Genomic DNA, 25,619 nt, shown 5'->3' with positions numbered 1-25,619 from the left:
AGCTGCTGATGCTTCCAAGAGGGCTCACCTGCTGTTCATGTGTACTAGTGTTCTTGAAGCCCTGTCTATGTTTAATGCCTTCTCCGACAAAACTCCATCATAACGTTCTTGAAAGTCAATTTAAATAAAGTTCCCATAGGAATGGCGCCACAACTTCAATATTTCAATTCATCATCATCATTATCTTCTCTAAGCCCACTGTAGGGCAAAGAAGGCTGAATCGCCAATTATTTCGGTCGTGTGCTAACTACGACCGGGAAAATTCTTGATCTAGATGGGCAGATGAGGTGAAGAGATCAAGAAGAGATTTCCATTGAACACGAGCCATATGGAAACGTATCATTCTATATTGCAAATATTCACCGCATAATTTGCAATTACTTGTGGCCATATAGCTCGCCTGGCTGACATGGAAGACATCATATAATAGCTTTGAGGATTTCGTTCGAGAAGCAAAAGAGGCATTTAGCCCTCCCTCTGAAAGTGACGGGTGAATTCAGCAGCAGCAGCGATCAGTCGTTCAGCTAGCGAAGTGTCGCAAGCTCCATTACTAGCGAGGTTCTAAACTAAGTCAGTCGTGGCCTCAATGTGAACCTCGCAAGGCAAAAAGAAGAAAGAAGAGAAAATTCCTGTTAAGGCACTTACAAGCCTCCGTGTGCAAAGTGAGCTCAGGTATGCGAGCATTGCGGAGCTGCTCTATACAAGCCCGGTGCCGCTGCAAAGCTAGCCTTCACGTCTCAAGGTAACTATAAAACGTGATACTGATCCTTACGTTGCCCTGAGCTTGATAAAGAGTACACTTTCCAAGTTGGTCGACGATCCCACATACGAAGATTTTGTAACTGCTCCCGCTGCACCTGAGCCGAAGGACCCCTCAAATAATCCCGCGCACGCATACATCACTACAACCAATAGTACGGCTTAAGTCTGCCATTCAAAAAAATTTTTGGCACAACCTCTATTTGAGCAAGAGACTAGTCGGAGTTGATTCTTTCGCAATTTATTGTTATTGAACTCTTTTTACCCGTTATTTTTCAAGCACGCAGTGACCCAGACGTTAACACGACTCATAAAGTTGGACCGTTATCCTCTGGTCTACATGCTTTCTGGATAAATTTTTTAGCGTTATGTTGCTGACCATTTACTCCTTAAAGCATATTTATTCGGAATTTCGATCTGCTTAACCGAAAGGTGCGTTTCTAGATGTAATGTTGAGGGGCCAGTCGCGTTTACAGCAGAAAGCTACGTGCTCTACAAATGAAGAGTGCATTAGTAGAAAAGGGTAGCCTGCACCATCTTAGTTTTGTTTGTTATACGCTATTCGTAAAAAATATTACATATTAATGATGATATGGAGAGTTTATATGTGCAGCAGCACATGCGTCTCAGGTGGACAAAATAAGCGAGTAGAGGATAAAAGCGGTAGAAGTCTTTACAGGCATATAAGAATGTAGGCCCTTAGAGAACGTGGAGACAGTAGGACAGCTTATCACATAAGCCAACGTTCCGCAAATAATTGCACGCCAATTGCGTCGGCCGGTAGCGTTCCGGCTGACGTCCCCAAGATTTTTTCCTCCCTTCTGCCATGGTTGCCAGACCATGAATGTCTTCTCCGCTAAAAGAGGAACGGCAGGTGGGCGAAAAGCAAAAACGCCCGTGTGTACGAGATTTCGGCGCACGTTAAAGATCCCCAGGTGGTCAAAATTAATCCGGAGCCCTCCACTACGGTGCGCCTCATCGCCTCCGTTGCGTCGGCGCGTTAAACCCTACAATCAATCAATCAACGGCAGGTGGTCACCAGCTTATGTGACACCTTCGTTGAATGCAGACTGCCCTTTTCTTTTTCATCCCCGATCTTTCTTTTTAATAGCAAAGCTGTATTATGCAGAAGCGTGTCGATGAGGCGTGGTAGCGCGGGAGCAGCGATGTGGAGAGGGCACAGCGCAGCCTTGCGAGGGCAGAGCAAGTGCCAAGCACACGTGCAGCGCAGTGGGAAGAGGGGAGCAAGCGCAGGTGAGCAGTGCCAAGGCGTGGTTGAGAGCACGCGCAAAGCGAAGGTTGGTGGAGCGAAGGAGAAGATGCGATAACTCGGTTTATTGGAGAGCGCGCTCTGAACAGCTAGTTGGAGGAGCACGGATATATAGACGAGTGCACTTGGCGGCCGTTTCTAGAATGTGTGGAAAATGGGTAAAGTCGTGCGCTCCCAGGAAGAAGAAGCTGCCCGGCATGAGTGTCAGCTATAGTTGGCACACGAAAGCCGGCGAGTGGGCGCCAACGGGAATCGATCTGCCTACTTTAGGAAGTTTTATGAAGCTTAGCCTTGGGATTAGGAGACGGCAGGCACCGTCCCTGTTAACATCAGCGTTTGCCACGTGAAGTCCGTGAAGTAGAGCAGATTTTTTTCGTTTTTTTGTTTCTTCCACGCACCCCGTAATATGTTTTTTTTCCTTCCTTCCTTCTTTATTCATTCCCCGTCAGCAGCCAAACACTCTGGACCACTTGAAAAATGCTCATAGCGGGTCCATCCCTCAATTGGCCTTCCTTCCATCAGCACGCGAAGAGAAAAGTGGAGACACTTCTGCATTTTGTATTTTTATTCACTAACCCAAAAGCACCGAGGGAACAGGCGAACTTTTAAGACGAAGGTCGTTGGGTGACTTGGTAAATACTCCCATTTCGAAAATCTCAACTTTGGAGATGAACTTCCTCGTCGATTGTCAATGAACACAGGTGTCAATGGCTATCCGATGGGCCTTCTGCTATCTGCGACAAGACCTACCCCACCATCAGTCGCGGATTCTACGGGACCACCATACGCCGCGACGACCTGCTGTCCGGGTCGCGTATATGTGTTTCCCAGGAAGCCTTCATTTGAGATAGCATTAGAGGTTATATCACAGATTCACGGTAGACACATACCTAAGGCGCAGAAAGCCACCTGAACTAAAATCAACGGCACCAAGACAGAACCTATAATCGATCCTAGTAAACAACCTAATTGTAAAGAAATAGCGTAATATATGCTCACCGCTACTAGCTAAGCCAGCCTTTTGCCGACTTGTACTGTGTGCTGATACTACCATACGCAGACAAAACCATTCAAATTGGAAAAAAGTGATCTAAAACCCATCCAACGCGGAAACAGCCATGGGTAAAAAATATGCAAAAGTAGCCAAAACTGTCTTGAAAGGGACAGAACTACAAAAGCGCTCAAAGACAGTAGCTGAAACCGACCTAAAGGGAAGAAGACCTCCAGAGGCCCCATACTCTAAAACGACGGGGCGTCGCTTTGAAGCGACGGTATAGCGCGATGCAAATGCATGTGTTTTTGGGTCGGGTCCTTCGCTTTCAGCTGTTTCGGGACGGAGCCGCCCTGCAGAAATGCACTGTGGCAAGCGCACAAAGCGACACCCACTGCCCCCCGTCGCTTCGCTTGCCGCTTCGTGCGCTTGCCACCGTGCATTTCTGCAGGGCGGCTCCGTCCCGAAACAGCGGAAAGCGAAGGAATCCACCACAGAACACATGCATTTGCATGGCGCTACCCCGTCGCTTCAAGGCGACGCCCGTTTTTTAGAGAATTGGGCCCGAGAAATCACCTCTTTCTGCTGATCCAACGCTCCTTTAGCGTGATTTCGCTATCAACCGTAGCTTTGTGTGACGATGCCCAACAAACGTCTGTCTGGATGGGATATTCTTTCGATGCATTGTGAAAGAATGTAACAGGAGGTGCGAAGAGCATTCACAAGAAACTTTGCATTGCGCGAGCCACAGTGAGATGGTATCATCGTAGCCGGACACACCCCTCCACTAGGGATCTTTTTTATTAACCTCTCTCTCTCTCTCTCTCTCTCTCTCGCTCTCGTTAAGGGCAAGGTGCATTTACGGAATAGTGACTGTATAGTTAGTATATAGTCATTTTCTGTAACCTCGTTTCGCGACATCATGTAAAGGAGAACTGCACTCAAATTTCACCTGTCGCAAATTTACTTTAAACGTTCAATACGTACCACAAAAGCAAACGGGACACGACTGGTAGCCCCGTGAATTGCGCTCGTAATTAGTTGAAAACGCTTAAAATGAGTCCGCCGCAGGCGACGCAGCACATGCCGGTGGATCGCGCTAGCAACCACGAAGCGGAAGTGACATCGCGGCAGGCCCTGAACTTTTTCCTGCGGTTCGCCAGAAGAACCGGTCGAGTTCCGCTGGGCGCGCTTCTCCCGGGGCTGCGGAGAGGGCGAAGCGTTGCGCGCACGTTTGTTCCGGCTGGCCGGCCACTTCCGGCCACTCGTTCGCCGATGAGCCGGCTGGAACGTCTCTTCAGCCTGGCCGTAATGGTCGCACTCTTCTCTAATTCAGTTTCAAAATCTCCGTGTTTTGAAGATCGCTTACGCCGCGGGTACGCGTATTTCAGCTTTCATATGTTGTATTTAGCGGCCTTTTTAGGGAGGCTATACTGAAAAAACCATAACCAAGAGCTTGGAATTTTGAGTGCAGTTAATCTTAACCTTAACTTCGTTATTTGGTCAACGCAAGGCAATTGTTTCAAAAACCTCTGCTTTCGATCGTTATGTTTAAAAGAAATTTACCGTTAACAGGGTCACTTCTTGTTGCCTTACTGGGTTAATTAACACTCGAATGGTAATCTTGAAGAACAGAAAATAGCTTTGGCCATTTTCTACAGCATATCTCAAAGCTGTGGAATTTCGCGTATAAAAGCTACCCTCCCCTCCATCCTACCAAGGTGAAATCTGGTTGCCCCCTCCAAATAATGTTCTGCCGTCAGCCATGCGCTGATGTATTGATCGTTTGCCTCATAGATGCCTGATGTTTTCTTTTTCGTGAAAAATGTCGATAAGTAGGAAGTGTGTTCCCAGATATAGTGGTTCCGAAACGTGTTTGTGTATAAACCTCCCGCTAAAATATTCCTTTAACGTTTGGCCGGAAGGCGAAAAAGATGGTTGAATGGAGTCACAGATAGAGAGACAGATACACTTACAGACGGACAGACAGACAGACAGACAGACAGACAGACATTTTGTGTTTAATTAACCCAAGATAGACTATCGACTTTAAAAGGTTGCAAGAAAGCACCTCTCACCTGCTGGCTCAGTCCTGAAGTTCAGGGAAGCGTGCTTCGGTGAACGTCCCGCTTCATTCTGGGCGAACACTTTGGCTTCGTACTGCGTGTATGGCACGAGATCTTGATATTGGAAATTGAGGGAAGGAACAGTCTCCTCGCGCTCTTTACTGTCCCAGGGGTTATTGCTTTTAAGCTCCAGGTAGTAGGACGGACTGGCCCCGTTGGCGAAGTCGCAAGGTACCGGCAACCACCGCAGCGCGTAATAGCCGTCCTCCGTCCGTGAGTGGTGAAAATTTGACGGTTCTGCTTCGGGAACTGCAGAAAAAGTGCCCGTATGGTTTGCGTGCAGAATTAGTGGACGACGCAAAACGCTGCAGCTGATGACGGCACCTGATGGGTGTACGTGCATACAGTCAGACACAGGCATACAGACATCCGCCACTTTTCAGTAATGGACCCAACAATGGGAAGGGATAAGAGTACACGTTGTTCCTTTTGAGGAAAGGGATCACAAATTTGCCACTCACCCTTCGGTAATAATGGGTACCCTCGATTTACCAGCCTTGGATACCACGCGACTAGTCCGTGTACAGACTTCGTACGTTAGCAATGCATTACAAAAATGAGCGCCTGATCGGGTCTAGACTGTTCGTGTACAGCCCGGGTACTCGCAACGAAGGATGCCTACTCGTTTGTCGTCTAAACAAGAGGGGTCGTAGTACCCGTCCGTAAGCGATGGAACGGCGCGTTATTATATTAACTCGTGTACTCGATCCCTGGTGTTACTCATAAAAAGCCTGAGCGGGCTGAGCTCGGCACAAATCAATCTACATGACGAAAGATAAGCTCGATTAGAGATCGCTTAGGCAGCACCGCCCTTTTTATCTGGCTGCACACAATGCTTAGCTTTCTTCAAATCCCTGAAAAATGTTATCTTATACTCAACCGCTTTTGATACCAGCGCAGCGGCAGTTCCCTCCGCTCCCTCTAGTTCTGGCTCTGCCATTCCAACCATCAGCAAATGCTAGGTCTCTGGATTTATTTTGCATGCAGCCAAGAATGTACCAGCCCTGCAACAGGCAGTGGCTACCTGCCAATCGGTAACCCACTCCCTTCGTCGTGTGGTCACTCGTCGCTCGATCATCTCCGAAGGTAATGCGTGCCGAGCTGCCCTTAACAAGTGCTTGTATTCTTCCCCTTACATTCCCTTAACTAATGCTCAGCTTAGCACCCTCAACACCACCGTTGTAAGACTCTGGAAGTCAACAAGAAACCTCGATATCCCCGCCTCGGAATACTGCAGAGCTATTTTCAACGGAACATTTTTATTCCCTGGGCGCTTTCCTCAACGTACACTGTGATGCCACGCTTTCCCGGCTCTCTTTTGTCGTTCAGACCTGCAGGGTCCGTGGTTACTGATTGTGGAAGAGATACCAACCATTCCCGTCTCTACCACTCTACCCGCCCGACTACCCACTCGTCTACCCGTCTCTACACACCCAAACTCCGGCTCCCAACTTTTGTGCCTTCGCCATTAAGTCCAGCATGTCCCCTGTAGCAGGAAATCGCCATGTGGGCGCGCAGCATCATTGCGATTTTTTCGCAACCCAGAGAACCGCCTCCACAGACTCCTTCTTTGTGGTCCATCGTGGTTTGTGCGGCTATGTTCTGAACCACCCCACCTTCGAGAAACAAACCCACTCTCGTGGCCCTTACTTCCACAGCCCAGAAGCAATGTGTCTGGATGTTCTCGCCGGTGCACGTACCATCTACTCCCCTAGTTTTCCTCCCTCCCTCCCTGAGTGCACAGTCTCATCCGAATCCCAAATCGCTCTGCGGCACACGAAAAGCCGCTCCCTACCACATGTACACTAACTGTCGGCCAAATAAGAGGTTTCTGCACTAGAGCCATCCCCCGTTTTACTTCGTGGTGTCCCTAGGCATGAAAGAAATAATGGGAAAATGCTGGCGCATCAACTCGCTTGCGATTCTGTTTGCCAGGTATTGTGGTTTCCTCGCGCGGGCCCCCGGAATCATGTGGGGGCTCACCCAGCGCCGTTCATAAAGGCGGTCTAGATAAATGCATAGAACCCCGCCCTCATCTATTACTCACGGCGGCCGAGTCTGAACTTCTCCGGCACAACCAAACGTGTTCTCCATGTTCACCTATCTTTCTATCGCTATCGATCCCACATCTCGTGTCCCAACTGCCCCGCTGCCTATGCTGATTTACTCCATTGCATTTTGTACTGCCTGAAAACTCAGCCGTCTAGCCTCTATACATATCCTTTCCTTTCCAGCCCCACTTGGATAAATGTAGAAGCGTTGAAGAGAAAGAACAGTGACAACTGTTCGCGCAGGCAGTCGACATGCTGTGCCTGTAAGTTAGGCCAAATAAAAAACCCTCACTTCTGCTACACTTTGTTGGGTTCGCGTCTCTGCCTTCGCGTATGTCGAGCTGACTTTTTAAAGTTGCCCCTTTTTTAGAGAAAAGTAACTGAAATAAGAATAACGCAATGCGTTGTGCTATGTATCTGTGAGGTGCGGCTATCCGCCAACCCAAACTATGAGTTAAATTACCCGCTCTTACGTTTTTAACTTAACGAACATATTATCAGTTTTACATCAGTTGTCACCTCTCCACGCATTGACGGCGGTGGTCCCACTTTGTGTTTCTGGCGCTTAAAACATTAGCTGTCACGAAAATTTCAACTGATAATTAATTGTTTTTTGATAACCGATAAAACAGTACAGATTCAGTGCGCCTTTGCTACTATGGCTAGGTCCTACTTTTCAATGTTATCGTTAAGAATCGTGAAAGGCTCAACGCGTTGTACTTTGCGCTTCGCCTCTCACATCGCCAGGGCGCTGTTTGTGGAACCCTCTTCTCAACGGTCAAAACAAAAAATATGTAGGAATATCCAAACCGATTTTGGGGGCAAAGTGTTTTAAAGAATTCTAATGATTGTATTCGGGCACATATTGTCATACATAGAGACATATCTCAGAAAAGTACTCTAACTTGGCCGATTCATAATCTTCTTAACAAATGTAATCGCGTTATAGAGGAATCACCATCTATACATGTATTTTTAAAGCAAAATAATATTATGTTTCCCTTTTCCATATGTTCTTTCCGAATTTCGTATTTACACTCTTTATGTCTCGCGGGTTGTGCACAAGTCTGGAATGTAGGAAAATATGAACCTCTCTCTGTAGCTGTTTTTGGGCCCTTTGGCATTTTTTTCAAATCATGTACTAAAAGTGCTGGCGTACCTCTTTTCTGTTGTTTTAGACCCTGCCTACCCTTCTATGCATTGGATAATAGCCCTTTATTGCAGTATCTCGGTTCTTTTATTTATATTATCTGTATAATTTGAACTATAGTGATGTTGCTGTCTGTCTCGTGCAGCTGCTCTACGGTCCTAGTCAGGCCATCGTATCGGTCGGCTTTCGCTCATGAACCGCCGCATAGTGCTGTACAGTACAATAAATAAACAAATAAAAATAATAAAAATAAAGAAATAAATACCATACAATTTGAATTACTTTCAGGCGGGTTGCGGAAGCATTCTCACCGGCCGCAATTGTGAGGAACGTCCTAGAAACCGAACGTCCCCGCAGAATTGTTTCGGCGGCTACAGAGACTTCATATTTGGTGTACGGACGGAGGGCTGTGAGGTTGACGGTAGTGAGCGAAGCGTCCACAGGAACTTCAGTTGGAATCTGCTCGTATTGGGGGCAATCCCGGATTCGGAACGCCAAAGGCTTGTACAGGACCAAGTAGCGGCGAAGGTATCCGTTTGCTTTCTGTGGAGGACGCCAGGCAAGCAGTGCCTCCCGAGCTCCAGCCTTCTTTATCTGCACGTCTGAAACCATGCTTGGAGCTGGACAGAACATAAAAAAGTTTAGATTTAGAGGCTGTTTTTTTGTCATTCAATTGTGCACAAAATCATCTCGCAGGAAAAGAATTATAATTTCTGAAAATTGAACACGACACAATACTAACGGAAACGTGCAACCCATGGGGAGAATGGTTTACCCGGCTCAATATAGAGACGCATGCCCACTGGGCAATAAGTAACCCATTCTCTACCACACCACATGGGAACGCCAAAGCACAACGGGTGTCCCCAAAATGAAAAAAACAAAAACAAAGTCGGTGCATTGGGAGGCCCCGCTGGCCAGTGAGTGCTGCGAAGACCAGATAGGTGTGATTCAGCGGGCAACCAAAAAAGCAGAGGCCGTCGGAACCCCAGACCAAGTGTATACCACCCCTGATGACCCCGTGGGGAGCTGTAGCACACGGCACAAGACGTCGGTGCAGTGCCGCCCAACCACTCAAAAAAGACGTAAATAAAGGTTTTACCAGTCAAGCCCCTTCAGAGAAGAGAAAATACCATCTGCAAGGTAAGTTATGGGAACTGTGGCTCTGTGCAAAGAGAAAGGTCGCGCCCAAGAATGCCGAAGCGTATCTAGAGGAACAAAGCTACTGAGAAAGAGAAAAAGTCGCCTGTTTTAATCACGGCTTTTTAAAACTTGAGACGGTATTGAAAAGTGTTTCCCCGATAATCACAGCAGCTGCCCAGCCTGTTTAGAGCCACAGGGAAACGGTATTGTAGGCTTACAGCACAAACCAATGCGTATTAAAAAATTTGCCCGTCCACGCCACACAGATGGTGGACCCATACTCTACTTTGTATTTTTTAGCTAACGGATTACATCGGCATTTCTGTATTGGGGCAACACAATATTTTTAGGACACCAAACATGCATTTTGTCTTCATGGCCTCTTAGGAGAGCATTCGTGTTCACAAAAAAGCGGTGTGGAATTTTTGTGTACCCGAGCTGCAACATGCGTCTCCGCCCACACCGCCGGTGCCCCCCTGCCGGCCGTCGTCGCTCCAGTTGTGCTTTACAGAGTCACTCGCTGCTGCGCTTGGATTGCTCGCTCTCTCTGATTCGTCGTTCCCAGTTACCAAGGCCTGTAGTTGCGAGAGTGGAGCATCGTCATCTATAAACCCAGCCAATCCCTTTCCCCTTATTTCTAAGGCCTTTCCAACCTGGTTTTTTTTCGCGCATGCGCTGGGGTTGCCCTGGATGAGTTTTTTTCGGAACGCCAGATTTTCCTTTCGCCTTGGCTATAAAGCTTCGCCCAAAAAACAACGTGCAACAACGCTCCTGGGTTTGCACACCCATGAAGATGCAAGAAATAATTCGTAATACCCACAATGCGAGCATTTTAAATGTGTGAACGTTGTATGTCGAACTTTGCTCAATGTATGCGAGAAAAAGAAGCCAACATAGGCCAATAAATGAAAAAAAGGGGCGCGCAGGCGCCCAGACAACCCGGTGAACCTGCGAAGCTGATACGTAATGGCGGGGTATACTGATGTATTACTACGCGCGGTTCATTGTTTGGGGCTCGGGCCCCTAGGCGTCAGGCGACGTCGACAGCCCTAGGGGCTCGGGCTGTCGGCGTCCCCTCTCGTCGTCGTCTCCTGGCGTCACGGTAAATCAAGTCCTCAAACGGGGCTAAACAACAAGTGCACAATGAGGAAGACTGGTTCAAAATAAACTAACAATATTTAAAATAATTCATAAAACAGGAATTATCAGGATTTATTCCTTTAACAACAAGAATTTGTCAAATTTTGTCGCGAAATTGGTTTCTAACGCCAGATTTTCTTCTGTAAAGCATACTTCGTAGCATGCGGCGGTGAGTGTGACGAAGACAACTTACGCCCAGTATGTCTTATTTAATTGCCTAAATCCGGTTCAACGCAACAGAGGGCGCCACCGTCTCAGCAAGCGAGCGGTTGCTCCTCCCTCCGGCGCTTCTCCGGCGCCCAACCAACGCGCGCCACGAGGCAAGAGAGGGACTTACAGTCTTTGAATGCACTTGTACACTGCGTGCTTCACTCCTCCCCAGATTTCATGTTAGTGGCGATGGCACGGGATTTTTCTCGTTATACGTCAGGTGGTTGTGGTATTTGCTTTGGTTCCCCTTCCTGCTCGCCGTGTCGCTGTTTGGAAATCGCCTGCTGCTCGTGTGCACGTCTGACGCATGGCCTACCCATTCCGAAGTAACGTGCGGATGGTGTTTTCCATTGTACCGTTGACGCTGCTCGTACCGCACTCCCGACCACCCTCGCGCACCGTTATCGCTTGAACTGTAATTCACGCAGCAGCTTGCTCCGTGCGCGCTACGCAGTGTGAGAGATAAACCCAGCCGAACCCTCTTCGCTTACGTTGAACTCCTTTCTAATGTTCCTTTTAACTCATACTTTTGTGGAGAGAGAAATAAACGTTTAATAAAAACGAGCAAAGTTGGTGCTAGATGGCAGGGGCGTGGTACCAGCAATTTTCTGAGTACGCAGGAACGGGGAAATTTTCTTTCACCCAGCCATACACAGCTTTGTTTTAAAAGAACTTCTCTCGTTCAAACCGCCGACCCAAACATGGTACCATACTGTCAATTTACCAAGATCCCATAGCGCGCATTTGTGAACGTAACTGCTCTCCTAAGGGGACCACGAAGACAAAATGCATGTTTGGTTTATCAAAAGTTTGCTTTGCCCTAGTACAAAAAATACCCATATCATCGGTAACCCCAAAATACATTATAGAGATAAGGAACACAGATGAAGCAGTGGCGACACCCATTAACGTGCGTGCGCGGTATATAGGACATCGCAGAATCTTGCTTGCGCATTTGGCGGCCGCTGACCTGTGCTACCTCCAAGAAACATGACTATGCGATTGTAGCGGTGCCTCGACCTCCAAGTCATCATAACAGTTCAATGCTAACATGCAGTTAACACACTAATTTTTCAGTGTTGCCTCTATTGAGTCACTGAGGAAGAATGTAGTGCTAAATTGAAAACCATTTCTTAATTTCCTTTCTTTATTTACGTAAAAACGTCTCCAAGATTCCATCAAAATGCATCATAATATATTTTAATAGAATCCGCCTTGACGGATCTGTCTATCAGAAATACACAAAAAATCTACTTATTCTACATGTGAAGCTCCACTCCACAGATTTTGTTTCACAAGGCAGCCCAGGAATAATGTACGTCACAAGAATTTCAGTATGTATGTATGTATGTATGTATGTATGTATGTATGTATGTATGTATGTATGTATGTATGTGTGTGTGTATGTATGTATGTGTGTATGTATGTATGTATGTATGTATGTATGTATGTATGTATGTATGTATGTATGTATGTATGTATGTGTGTATGTATGTAGGGAGCAATAAAACTTGGAAGTTGGTAGAGAGCACAAGAAAACTTCGAACAAGGTAGAAACAGCGATTGTTCCCAATGTTTCAACAGACTTGCCTTCGTTAGGGACTTGCTGAGACCTGCCTTCATCAGGGCCCAGACGAAAGCCAGTATTTTTTTATGAAACGTTGCAACAATCGTCGTTTCTACCTTGTTCGAAGTTTCCTTGTAAGTATGCATGTATGCATGCATGCATGCATGCATGCATGTATGTATGTATGTATGTATGTATGTATGTATGTATGTATGTATGTATTTTGTATGATGTATGTATGTATGCATGCATGCATGTATGTATGTATGTATGTATGTATGTATGTATGTATGTATTTTGTATGATGTATGTATGTATGTATTTTGTATGTATGTATGTATGTATGTATGTCTGTACGTGGCATGTATGGATGCACGTATGTGTTTATGATACATGTATGAATGTATGCATGTACAGGTCCGCGCAGAAGTAAACGGAGCAAGGGAGCGGTGGCCGAACTGCATCGCTGCGCCGCGTATGGGCGCCGACGGGAACCATGGAGCGCCGGTCAAAGAGTGTGTTCGCACTTGCTCCCGCCGCCCTATCTGATATATTTAATCGCCGCTCAGCTGGTGTGTCATTCTCGGTGAGGCGGTCTTCAAAAGGCAGCGCTGGGCTATGAGAGGGTCGCTGGTTGCATTGCCGCTCGCAAGCTTCAGCGGCGACTGAATCCGCTGCTCATGAGCTGGTCGAAGCTGCGCGCGCCCGGAAACGTTCCTTGTTGCGCGTTGTAAAGGGCGGCATAAAATTGTAGGCCGCTGCGGTTTGGCACAGCATGTCATTGCGATATGATTTATTGTAAGCCGGCAACAAAATTGCCCTGGACAATATGGAGAGCACATTCACAGGCATTTTCGTTGTTCGAAAAAAAAAAAAAAATCTCGCTTCAGATATTGTTTTTTTAAATTTTGAGTTTGTCCCAAGTTTTTGCTGCCGCTCAGTCCAGGTCTGTTCTGAAGAAAGGGGGAAAAGATGTCCATGTGGTGGAAATTCTGGGATAGAGAACGCCGTAAAGCATTGGTACAATCACTGCCTGCTATTACAGCGGGCCTCATAGGGCGCATACTTTGTTGTCGCATTAACGCTTTCGCTCCCGTTGACGAGGATAGCCGTGATAAGGATTTTGTACCAAATAAAACCGATGACGAGTATGGTCGTCATCGGTCATGACGACTATACACGTGATCGGTCATTTTGAGCCCTGACGGCGCTTTTTTGCAAGACATTGAGGTCATGCGGCAAAGCCAATTTTCAATTCAATGCGGAGTTTAATTTAAATCTGACAACACTGTCTGAACTAATATATGGTGCTCGTTAAAAATAACGTCGGTTTTAATGCGACAACAAAGTATGCGCCCTATGAGGCCCGCTGTAATAGCAGGCAGTGATTGTACCAATGCTTTACGGCGTTCTCTATCCCAGAATTTCCACCACATGGACATCTTTTCCCCCTTTCTTCAGAACAGACCTGGACTGAGGGGCAGCAAAAACTTGGGACAAACTCAAAATTCAAAAAAACAATATCTGAAGCGAGATTTTTTTTTTCGAACAACGAAAATGCCTGTGAATGTGCTCTCTATATTGTCCAGGGCAATTTTGTTGCCGGCTTACAATAAATTATATCACAATGACATGCTGTGCCAAACTGCAGCAGCCTACAATTTTATGCCGCCCTTTACAGCGCGCACCAAGGAAAGTTTCCGGGCGCGCGCAGCTTCGACCAGCTCATGAGCAGCGGATTCAGTCGCCGCTGATGCTTGCGAGCGGCAATGCAACCAGCGCCCCTCTCATAGCCCAGCGCTGCCTTTTGAAGACCGTCTCGCCGAGCATGACACGCCAGCTGAGCGGCGATTAAACATATCAGATAGGGCGGCGGGGGCAAGTGTGAACACACTCTTTGACCGGCGCTCCATGGTACCCGTTGGCGCCCATACGCGGCGCAGCGATGCAGTTCGGCCACCGCTCCCGTGCTCCGTTTACTTCTGCGCGTACCTGTACGTATGTACAACCTTGTAGAATTTTTCTAGGCCAATAGTAAGCCTTTCCGACCACAAAATTCAAAAGTAACTACCTTTAAATATGACAAAATAAATTATGACTGTAAGAAAGAAAGGTGTTTTCCCTAGCTTTCCATCATAAAAACTTTCAACCTCGCTTGTGATGTAACCTTGTACATTAAATGATTGCGGCCGGCGTATTTCCGGCTTGGCCTATAAACTGTTGAAAAAGACTGCACATATGTACATTCATGCATGTTTGCATGCATGTATGTTATGTATGTGTTTATGTAGCCTAATTGAGCGAAGTTTACGTTAAAATTGGAGTCAGTATGATTGTAACGAGGCAATGTTTCGAATGAATTAAACTTGTGTTTTGTCTGCATGGCCCCTTTGAATGCCAGCGTTCCCTGGCCCACGCTTGCAGTCCGGCGGAGTACACGAGCGATGCTACATGTATTTGCTCTGCCTATTTAGGCGAGACGTTTCCTTGAGTTAACCTTTTAACGGCTCCTTTCTCCGCGGGACTGCAACAGGGCTTGCTCATTTTAGCATATCGTTACCGTGTTTGCGTTACCGTTTACCGTGTTACCGGACGACGGAGTTTCCGTTTACCGCTGAAAACGGTAGGACACGTTTTAACACTGCGTTTGCGGTTTGCGTGTTCCCGCAGCCGTGGCGAAGGTAGCGACATATGAGGAATTAGTCTCAAAGCAAATCACGCATAATTTTGTTGCTCATATCTATTTGTATTTGTTTAAAGTAACTTGAATAATTCACTTTTTGGGTAAAGCAATTACTCTAATTGTAGTTGTTTTGAGAATACTGTAGCGACCACTTGTAGAGCTTTAAAAAGAAAACGTGTTGGTGGCACCATCTACTGAGTAGAGTTCGCATCAAGGTACAATAAATTCGCCTCCACGCTAAATATTTGCGCAAGAAATGAGTAAAATAGGTCGTAGTAATTACTCAATAACCTACACTACCTTGCACAGCCCAATTTCGGATGCCTAAAAGCACTTTGCAAGCTCACAAACGTATCTGAACTATTTAAGGCAGGCAAGGCTTAGCTGAAGTGGGGAAGGCCATTTTGCTCGCCCGTCTGAGAAAAATGGTCTTTTGTCGCTTTCCTGAGTATTATAACAAGAAACGCGTAATACTCAGCATCAAATAAGATTAATTTTATCGGCTGTACTAAGCATAAAGCGTTGAGCGCACTGCATTTGCTGTAATCAATACGCGACGGTACACTTCGTCTGCTTCTGCTCAGGAAACTCTCTGGCGACAGTAAAACCTGTGCCGGTAAGCTACCGTTCACGGTAACTCTTGCGCATGCGCAATACACTCTCGCTAACACGGTAAATGGTAACGTAAACACGGTAATGCTATGCTAAAACTCTCTAATGTCATTCTGGTTCCCTGAAGACCTATTATTGATGATCTTTGTTTAGCAGCGCAGCACTTGTTTTGTCCGGAAAAATTCTCCCACCTTAAGCGAGCGGTTGTCTCCCCTCCCACCATATGTAAAACGTTACCTGCTTCTGCCGACGTGATGTTGTACTTCTGGGTCCATGGGCTGGACTGGTCGTTGGGCGTTCTCAGACTCAAACGGATAATTACACGGGTGTATGGCTCCACTAAGATTCCGTACTTCTCCACGGACGTGGACCCGGACTGTGTGAGGTTAAATTCCTTTTTATTTTTCCCGTCCACTTCGAGGATGACGCTGACGCTCCAGCAGGACCATTGTTCGCGACCTGGGTTCTGCAAGCAGGAAAACAAAAAAATGGGTGCCATTAGAATCGTGATGAAATAGTCACATACATACATACATACTTACATACATACATACATACATACATACATACATGCATACATGCATGCATACATGCATGCATGCATACATACATACATACATACATACATACATACATACATACATACATACATACATACATACATACATACATACATACATACATTCATACATGTCGGAACGAAGGTATGAGTCTAGGATGCCGCAGCCAGCACAGGCAAAGGTATGTTCGTACATTTTTTTCCCATACAAATAGTGCTGAAAGGGTATGGAAGAACAAAACGTTGAAAAACTCGTCGCCCGGGTGTGACTCAAAAAAGTACTTTACGGTCGGTAATGCACTGATGTAGCACCGATTTGATTAACAGAGGCTGCTGTAATCTTCCCATTTTTATGTGTTTGTACCTAACCATATCCTGCTTTGAAGGATAGTAGGCAGCGCTGCTGGGACAACTGGGGTAAAGGAAAGAATTTACCTTCGGCGGCATTGCTTGAAACGTGCTACCTGTCGGAGCAACGTGGAAAACTGGGCGTGAGGTACATGATCAAAGAATACCAGCGACAAAGAGAAACAAGGACAGAGAGGACGATATGGACTGCGGTTAAAGCCCGTGTGGTTCTACTAGTAATATTATTATTACTACATTACCATTATTAGTATTGTTAATATTATTATTTGACGAGTTCATAATCTCGTCAAAAGATTACTTTCCCCCTTATAACAACGTGTTCCGAAGTGACCGTGCCACATCTGGCCTCAAACGCACGAGAGGGGGAGCCTCGATAGCCGTCAATAGCTCATTCGATGCGTGAGGCGCGCAGACCTAGAGACAGAGGACGAGTCTGTCTGGGTTGACTTGTGTTGCATCGGTGGCGAACGCGTCCTGCTTGGTGAATTTTACTTAGCTCCTAAAATAGCTCCGCTTTCTTTTCAAACTTGTTTAACATCGATTGAAAATGTAATTTACTCTCATCCTAGACACCGTATCGTGATTCTTGGTGACTTTACCTTGCCGGGAATAGAATGGGGTAACCTTAGTATTTCTGTATTTCTCGTTACAATCCCTACGTTCTTCAAAAGGCCTCAGCTTTACTGGACTTGATTTCATTTACTGGTCTTGAACAGTGAAACCACGTTGTGAACTCCGCTGGGAGCTAACTTGACCTTTGTTTTTCAAACATCGAAAACTTCAGTGTCAAATCAAGCCCTACTGGTTTGATTACTCCGGACAATTACCATCCACCCATATCTATAGTACTACCTATTCAAAGTGATCTGCAAAAGGCCAAGCCACGGGTTTCCGAATTCCCCCGCTATGGTTTCGCTGCAGGGGACTACGTTAGTTTTTACCAGTACTTGTCGAATTTTGATTGGTCGGCAATCCTCTCGTCAAATGACACAAATTTTCAGACCAGCGAATTAACCAAAGTACTTCAAGAAGGAATGCGCAGATATATACCACTAAAGAAATCTAAACCTTCGAAGTATCTTTTCTGGTTCTCGAGTGAACTCCGGTCGGCACTAAAACGCAAAAAGCGTGCCCAAAGGAAAGATAAAAAGAGTGAGGAGACAAAATGAAAGTTAGAGTTTAAATAGTACTGGTCACTCTGTAAAAAACTGTATGATCGTGATCGGGCTGCATACATTACGTCCATAGAAAGCAATCTTAAAAGGAGCCCGAAGTATTTATGGAAATATGTCGGCAGAAAATTACCCCAGCATAACACTGAATGCATTAATCTTCTTAACTCCGATGTAGTAATCATCGATGACGTCCCAGCCGTGTTCGCTCAGCAGTTTAAAACGGTGTATAGAGATACCTGCGACGGTCTTCGCAGATATCTCTATATCTTCGCTATAATATCTTCTAATATCTCTAATCTCTAATATGTTCGCTCTAAATTATCTTCGTCTTAATATTCAGGAGTGGAGTATTCTCAGTTCCCCCCATGTAAACATTATCGAATGCCCACCGAATAATACATCAAAGTTTTGCTGGAAAATGTCTACGTTTAAATCATGTTAGAGAATTTTAACAAACGTGTTTTTACGGTCTGCCATAAGCACTCTTGCATGACCCAATTTAAACTTATGCAAGTAGGTTTATACCTTTCTTGAAATTTGCAGTAAGGTTTTTTAAGATCTGCTATCTGGAGTTGGCTTTTTCATGGAAGTAACCTTCGAAGGGGAAAGGGCGCGAGAAGGCCCCAAGGATACAGTTCATTAGCGCATGTTAATTAACGTGTGGGCTCGATAAGCTGAATGCTGGGTAATTTTCATGTTGAATGGTTTTGTAGGGTACAAAGATGGCTGGTACTGAAACGTCAAGGTTCATTTTTGCTGTTTTAAGACACTCACTTTCCACTTGACCACGATCTCAGAGGTGCTGCTGTTGTCAAATGTGACGTTGTGGGGTGCTATTTTTGGCGCTGAAAAAACAAACACAATAAATATTTGTCAGCTTCAAGGACCTTGTTCATCCACAAGAGCTACTTACACCCGCAGGCGGTCCGGAACATGGCAACAACGGCACCATGCTCTCTGTAGTTTCCATCTGTATCCACGACCAAAACGCGAACCTGGTAGTCCGTCCCACTTCGCAGCCCCGTCAGTGTGTGATTGTACACTTGTTTCTCGGGCAACACGGTCACGGTCTGGGTACTCCAAGTTTCGTTAGCCACCTGAGTACATATAACAATGGCTTTTAAGCGCACCTTGCAGGCAGTAAAAAAGGGGCCAGTGCAAGTGTCGAGTATACATTGTAAAAGTTGAAGCCATTCAACCTTCAGCAGTTTCAAAGCTTTCGGCAGTCAGGCAGTTGTGACCCTTCCTAGGTCTTTTTCTGGCCCATTTACTAAATGCGTTAAAATAGCTTCGAATCTGGTAATGTCCAAAAGCTCTCTTTGTTATGAAGGTCCCATATTCACAACCAACCTTGCCAAGCGTGGTGCCGAAACCTTTCTTGCCGCATTGATAATCAAATGTCTGTTACCCGCAAGCTTGTCATTTTCAATGCGACTGAAAATGACCCACAGTGAAAATGCATTTTTACGGCGGAATGAAAAGATAATCGTATGAGATTCGCGCCAATAAGTAAGTGCCGTGTGGTCAGTGGAGAGCGCCACGTAAATTAACAAGCGTATCAGGTGCATACTTTACCTTTTCAGCGTGCGTAGAAAATTACTGTCACGCGCTTACACGACGCCTTGATGGATACTACCAAGCAGAAAATGTTCACCACGGTAGGTGTCCGGGGGGGTATAGCATGCGTCGTCCACGGCAGGACGAAGGCCTCTCCCATTGACCTTTAACCACTCCTTTCTTGCGCTACCCGAGTCCACAGTTTTCCCCCAATTTCTTTATTTCATCCCTCCTTCAAATGAATGAACTTTCCCCTCTTCTAGACCCTTCGCTTGGCATCCATTCGATTGCCCTAATTATCCATTTCTGTTTCTGTTTCTTTATTTGAACTATATCTCTTATTCTAGTTAGGTAACTCGTTTCCTGTCCTTGAGTGTTACTCCTAACATTATTTGTTCCATGGCCCGTTGAGGCGACATAAGTTTGCATTCTAGTTGTTTAGTAAAGCGAAAAGTTTCAGCTCCGTAAGTCATAACCGGTAGTATGTACTGGTTGTGTGTTTTTCTTTGGAGTGACACACGTAGCTTAATTTTCATTATTTTGGAGTGCTTGCCGAAAGCACTCCAGCCCATACCTATTCTGCGCCGCATTTATTTCTCATAGTTCGGGTCAGTACTAATCCTCTGTCGGAGGTAGTTATATTCTGTTTTGTCTTTTAGCGTTTCGTTTCCTAAGCTGAAGAGAGCGTTTTTGGCATTTTTATTCCTCGTTACTTTGAATTTTTAATCTATAATTTTAGCCCCATGACCGTGTTTTCGGATAGTAGTTGCTCAAGCATCGTTTGCATGTATTCTGCAGTCTCGCTCAGCAAGACTATGTCATTCGCAAACCTGAACTGGCTCAAGTGTTCCCCGTTTATCCTTAATCCTATGTCTTCCTAGTCAATATTTCTAAGTACCCCCTCCAGACATGCTGGGAATAGTTCTGGCGAAATGGTATCTCCCTGCCTTACTTCCTTTCGGATCAGGAATTTATCACTTTGCTTGTGAAGTGCATTCCTTACATTTGTCGTCTAGTAGTCTTACGTAAGTCCATTCTATTGCCTGGTCTTTTAGTGTATTTAGGACTGATTTGGTGTGTATCGAGCCAAACGCTTTCTGATAACATATAAATGGCCTGTAAAGGGGTGTAATGTATTTTGCTGATTTTTCTATCACTTCATTGACAACATGGATGTAGCCATGGTTGTGTCCGCTTGTCCGGACGCAACCTGCTGTCTGGGTTGTTGGAAATCGAGGCTGCCACCTATGCGGATAAACCCATCCGCGAGCGGGTTTCCGTAAAAGCTTTAGAATGAGTGGCGCGACAGGTTGCGCCCGCTCAAAAGCAGCCATGTGTAACGAAACAGCGAATGGAGTCTTGAATTTTATGTCACCATGTGCTGCCTCAAAACAGGTGTTGGCGTACCTTGAACTCGATGCGGTATTCTTTAGGCTGTCCTTCGCCGTCGTCTCGATTCTTGGTCCATGGATAAAACTGAATAATCGCCTCTTTGTCGCTTATTCCGCTTACCAAAGGTTGCCTCCTTAGGAGGGGATAGCCTGAAATTTTAATAAAAAGATTGATCACACAAAAATAAACCCAGTATTAGACAGTTAGAAATCTGCTGAAACAGAGAAGCTGTGTTTTTTTTTTTTTGCGTCGTTTCGAACATGCACAGGAACTCTCCAGAGAATGGCCGCGCCTTAGCCGCGCAAATATAATGGTTCGCGCCAAGGTATTAACAATTAAACGTAAGCTGCGGAAGGCTCCCCTCCCGCTCCCTCTCTTAGCGGAAGGGAGAGGAACCCGCACCTGCGTGACAACTGCGAGCTCTATCGGACGGTCTCAGAATCACCGCCGAGGAGGTTCCCAGACCCAACGACCGAGGCCGCCGGCGGGCCTGGGAACCTGCTCCTACCCCTGCGTGAGGCACGACCTTCAGCTGACGGACGAAAAAGCACCACATACAACAGCTCCGCTGCTATCAAAGTGATGAAGCCAATGAAGTGATGAAGTAGCACGATCGCTATCAGCGGCTATCGTATTATCACTTGCGGTTGTACTGAAGGGTGTGCCAGAGATTCCGACAGAGTTGCATAAAGCGGCTGGTACTCATATCCGGGGGGCTAAAACTTCCAGGATGCATAGTGAGAAGAAAGCTTCATAATAATGTTTTGCAAATGATGTCGTGATTTATTCACTCGCGAGGTGTTTAAAGCATTCGAAAATAAATGGTCAAACAGTACTGCGTTGAAAGCAGCGCTTTTGGCTGCCTCAAAACGCTATTGCGAAACACAAGGTCCGGTTCAATTTACCTGACCTCGAGCATTACAGGTGGCAGGTTTCTTTAATGAACGTTTTTGGCAGTTCCGTGCAACAGGAACCTGACGTTTTTAATAGCCACTGCTCCACGATCAAGCGGTTGAAGTAATTAGGCTGTTCCGTGATTCGGCGACGTGAAGTTCCGCGTCCCTGCTTCAATATAAGGCAGCCATATACTTTCGCACGTTGAGTGCTGAAAATCAAGCTAGGCTTTAATCTTTGAGAAAAAAGAACTGAGGTATACGCACGTTTAAAAAGATTGAACGGGCGTTGTATAGTCATGCTTAGTATTGCTATGCTAGTCTGTCTTGGGGGATAATGCTGTGCCCATCGTAGTGGCTCAGTAGCTGAAGTGTTGCGCTGCTGAGAACAAGGAAGCGGATTGGATCCCGGACGCGGTGTCTCCTTTTCAGATAGAGGCGAAAAGCAATAAGTCCCGTTTTAATGGCAGATAACTTTATGGGCTCGCCTTGTCGTCGTAGCTCGCTAACGGTCCATGCGACTGCCGGAATCAGGCGGCGCAGCGAGATAACGTACCCAAGTAGAGCCTGCTGTCCCGTTGTCATGAAGTCACGCCGAGCTTCGAAAACTACGCTGTTTAGATAGTCAAAACCGTTCGAAACTCGTGAACCGCTGGCGCCTGTCCTACATCTCACCTTTGTTTAGTGCAAAGAAAACTGCAGTCTCATTTGAGGCGAAATATCCGTTAGTACCGGCCAGCTCCCGCGTTCATTTAGTTAAAAACGCTCGTTGGGTTGGTTTTTACGATAGCAAGGAAAAAAAGCCACCACGCAAAAAAAATTGCGGGTTAGGAATTCCGCAGAAAGACGTTTAGCCGCGCATTTTACGTGTTTGAAATCACACAAAACAGCTCCAGCGTACGAAATTGAGGCAACCACATAACGAACAGAACTGTCGCTGGTGCCGTTTCAGGCGGGGGGTGCACGAGCACTGCGAAGGCGGGAAGTTTGAATTGCATATTTATGAAAACAGAAGTGAAACAGGGCGGCGGAGAGCGCGATAGGTGGTAGCTGTGAGCGGATAACAGCGCCACCAGCCATTATGGCGAATCACTGCTTTGCACTTCCGACAGCTTTGACATCGAAGTGAAAGGCTTAGAGATCTCGGAGCATGTTGAAGATTCTCAGGTGCTGAAAATTAATTTGGAACCCCCCACTACGGCGAGCCTCACAGCCAAGTTGTAGCTTCGCCGCTTTAAACCCAACGTTCTGAATCATCCGTTGCCGTGGCTAGCTTCGCTATATCCGTAAAAGTTACCGCATACTTCCTCATCCTTATAAACAAACATAAGTTTCGTGATTTTGAGGCGCACAGAAAAGCAATTGGGAAGAACCATGTGAATTGTAATGGCTTCACATGTACAAGTATTTTTTATTCAGTCGCTGAGGCGAGGCTACGTACAAAGGAAAAATCCAGATTGGCAGGCGGCCGCGTTTTCACACTAAAATAAACAAAGTGCTTGTCACGCAGACAGGTCACTTCTATTGATATTGTAGCATCTGCCCTAGAAAAGAGATTCATGGTATCACTTTAATTTGGTGAAGGCGAACTGAATTAACTCTGGCAAACCCAGTCCGCCTTCACCACTTCCCCATTACAGCGGAATTAAAGGCACCATGAAGTCAAAATACAAACAGCATTGTTTAAACATAAAGGCTGTTTGGTTCAATATCTAACAAACTTTTGTCGATAACTTCCAAGAAGTAGGCTTCAAAGAAAACATGTGACGAAGGGGCAAATCTCCAGCCCCTTCCTGGAAATTTCTCTGAGACGTCACAGAATGTTGTTAGTGTGATTGGAGGCCGTCCTCCTAAGCCGCCGCCAAGATACATGCATCGACGAATGCATCAGGGTCTCTACATTCGTTTCATCCTATCACTTGAATACTAACGCGAAGTTAAGAAACCGATAACTATGTTCTTATTGTTTCCCTCTATTGCGTTTGTGGTGCCGCTACTTAGTCACTGGTGACGTAACTGCAGCGCGAGTTTCAAAACTTGCTTTCTTAGTATTTTCTAATGTTCAGGTAAAAAACGCGTGCAGCGGCTGAAATAGAGCTAATATAGTTATTAAAAGCCACTTTTTAAAAATTGAACAACGTTTTATTTTCTTTCCTCATCATCCTCATCATCATCACCAGCCTGTCTACCCTCACGGCAGGGCAAGGGTCTCTCCCAAGGATCTCCAATTATCCCGGCGTTCCTGTGCTAACTGCGACCAATTTATCCCCCCAAAACTTCTTGATCTCATTTGCCCACCTAACTTTCGGCCGCCCCCTTGCCACGCTTGCCTTCGCTGGAATCCACTCTGTTACCCTTAATGACCAACGGTTATCTTGGTTTCGCATTATAAGCCCGGCGCACGCCTATTTCTTCTTAATTTCTTGTAATGTGTCCTTAACACGCGTTTGTTCCCTGACCCACTCCGCTCTCTTCTTATCCGTTAACGTGACAGCTGTAATCTTCCGTTGCGTTGCCCACTGAGTCGTCTTCAATATAAGTTGAACCCTTTCACTGATCCTCCAACTTTCTGCCCCGTAGGGCAGAACCGGTAACATGCAGCTGTTATACACTTTCCCATTTAGGAACAATGCCAGGCTGCCATTTATTAACTCAGAATGCCTGCCGAATGCGCTCCACCCCATTCTTATCCCTCTAGTTATGTCTGCCTCATGGTTGGGATCCGGGGTCATTACTTGGCCGAAGTAGATATATTCGCTTCCAACTTCCACTGCCTCACCACTTATCTCAAACCGCTGTGCTCCCCCGGCGTTATTGAGCATTACTACTTTAGTTTTCTGCATGTTAATTTTCAGCACCACGATTCTACTCTTCTCATCCAGTGCGGTAAGCATATTTTGCAATTAGTCCCCCGAGTGACTTAGCCGGGCAGCGTCATCAGCAAATCTGAGGTTAATGAGGTACCACGTGTTTTAACTAATTACGGCAAAATGACTTCAACTTTCACAGCCATATCAATTTGGAATAGTCTACCAGCTGCTGTTAAATCCACTAAATGCATGTCTTCATTTAAATCATCCTTGAAAAACCATCTGTTGTCTTATTAATTGTGTTTCTATCGCTTATTCTTTTCCTTGTTAGTCTTTCCCATTGTATAATTGATAAGACGACCTTGTACACCTACCTCGTGCTTTTTCTGCTTCTATGGTTTCCTCAAAATGTTGTAGTTCTTTTTATGTTGCAATTGCCATACATTTCCAATTGAAATTTTTTCTACTATTTATTGTTGTTTCGGATCATAATTGCTTGTCGCTGTTTATTGTTTGCTGCCTGAAATTTATCAGTGATTACCCCTGTTGTTAACTTATCGACGGTCCCGGTACAGTCTTCGACTTTGGGACCCTTGTCTGTAAAATTTTGTACTGTTGTAACACTTGCCTACTGCATTTTAATAAACTTCTTCTTCTTCTTCTACTCTCCCTTAACCCTTGCGCCCATCTGTTCCCAATCCAATGTTCTGAATGCCTCTTGTAAAAATGCTGTGAGTAACATTGGAGAGATTTTGTCTCCTTGCCTGACGCCCTTCCTTATAGGTATTTTAATGCTCTCCTTATTTCCTTCATGGCCCATTTAAAGAATAGGGACTTAGCTAATAGCCAGCAGGTAATGAGCGTGCAGGTGGATGGCCGATTTCTCCTCTGAAGCCCGGAATAAGTCTAATAAGTCTTAATATCTGACAAACGGTACTTCCGAAGGAGTCAATTATACCCTCAGCATTACGAGAATAACCTATATCTTCAATGCTCTGGTTTTACGCCACAGAATTTTTTATAGGTGTTCTTCATTTACGTCGCAGAAATTTAATTAGATGCTTCCGTTCGTGCGGACAGGTCTTTGCTGCTACCAGATAAACACCACATCCAATGGTAGCGTGCCAAAAAAATTATCGGAAAATGTATAAGGGCAGCGGTG

General features: G+C 45.8%; 1 protein-coding gene across 1 annotated transcript in view; it reads right to left on the bottom strand.

Moving 5' to 3' along the window:
• Nucleotides 1–25,619, bottom strand: part of LOC144161555 (receptor-type tyrosine-protein phosphatase T-like) — a 203,497-nt gene that overhangs the window by 126,035 nt on the left and 51,843 nt on the right. Inside the window, exons 8-13 of the mRNA XM_077692208.1 lie at nt 20,770–20,903; nt 18,719–18,902; nt 18,580–18,650; nt 15,940–16,168; nt 8,659–8,967; nt 5,099–5,395 (exon numbers count right to left, since the gene is read on the bottom strand). Coding sequence (XP_077548334.1) covers nt 5,099–5,395; nt 8,659–8,967; nt 15,940–16,168; nt 18,580–18,650; nt 18,719–18,902; nt 20,770–20,903 — 1,224 coding nt within the window. The remainder of the gene's footprint in view (nt 1–5,098; nt 5,396–8,658; nt 8,968–15,939; nt 16,169–18,579; nt 18,651–18,718; nt 18,903–20,769; nt 20,904–25,619) is intronic.

This window comes from Haemaphysalis longicornis, unplaced genomic scaffold (genome assembly GCF_048455015.1).
Source record: "Haemaphysalis longicornis isolate Haplotype H1 unplaced genomic scaffold, Haemaphysalis longicornis Haplotype H1 scaffold_12, whole genome shotgun sequence".
Taxonomy (NCBI): domain Eukaryota; kingdom Metazoa; phylum Arthropoda; class Arachnida; order Ixodida; family Ixodidae; genus Haemaphysalis; species Haemaphysalis longicornis.
Note: the sequence above shows the minus strand (reverse complement) of the source record. Positions and strands in the feature narration are given on the sequence as shown.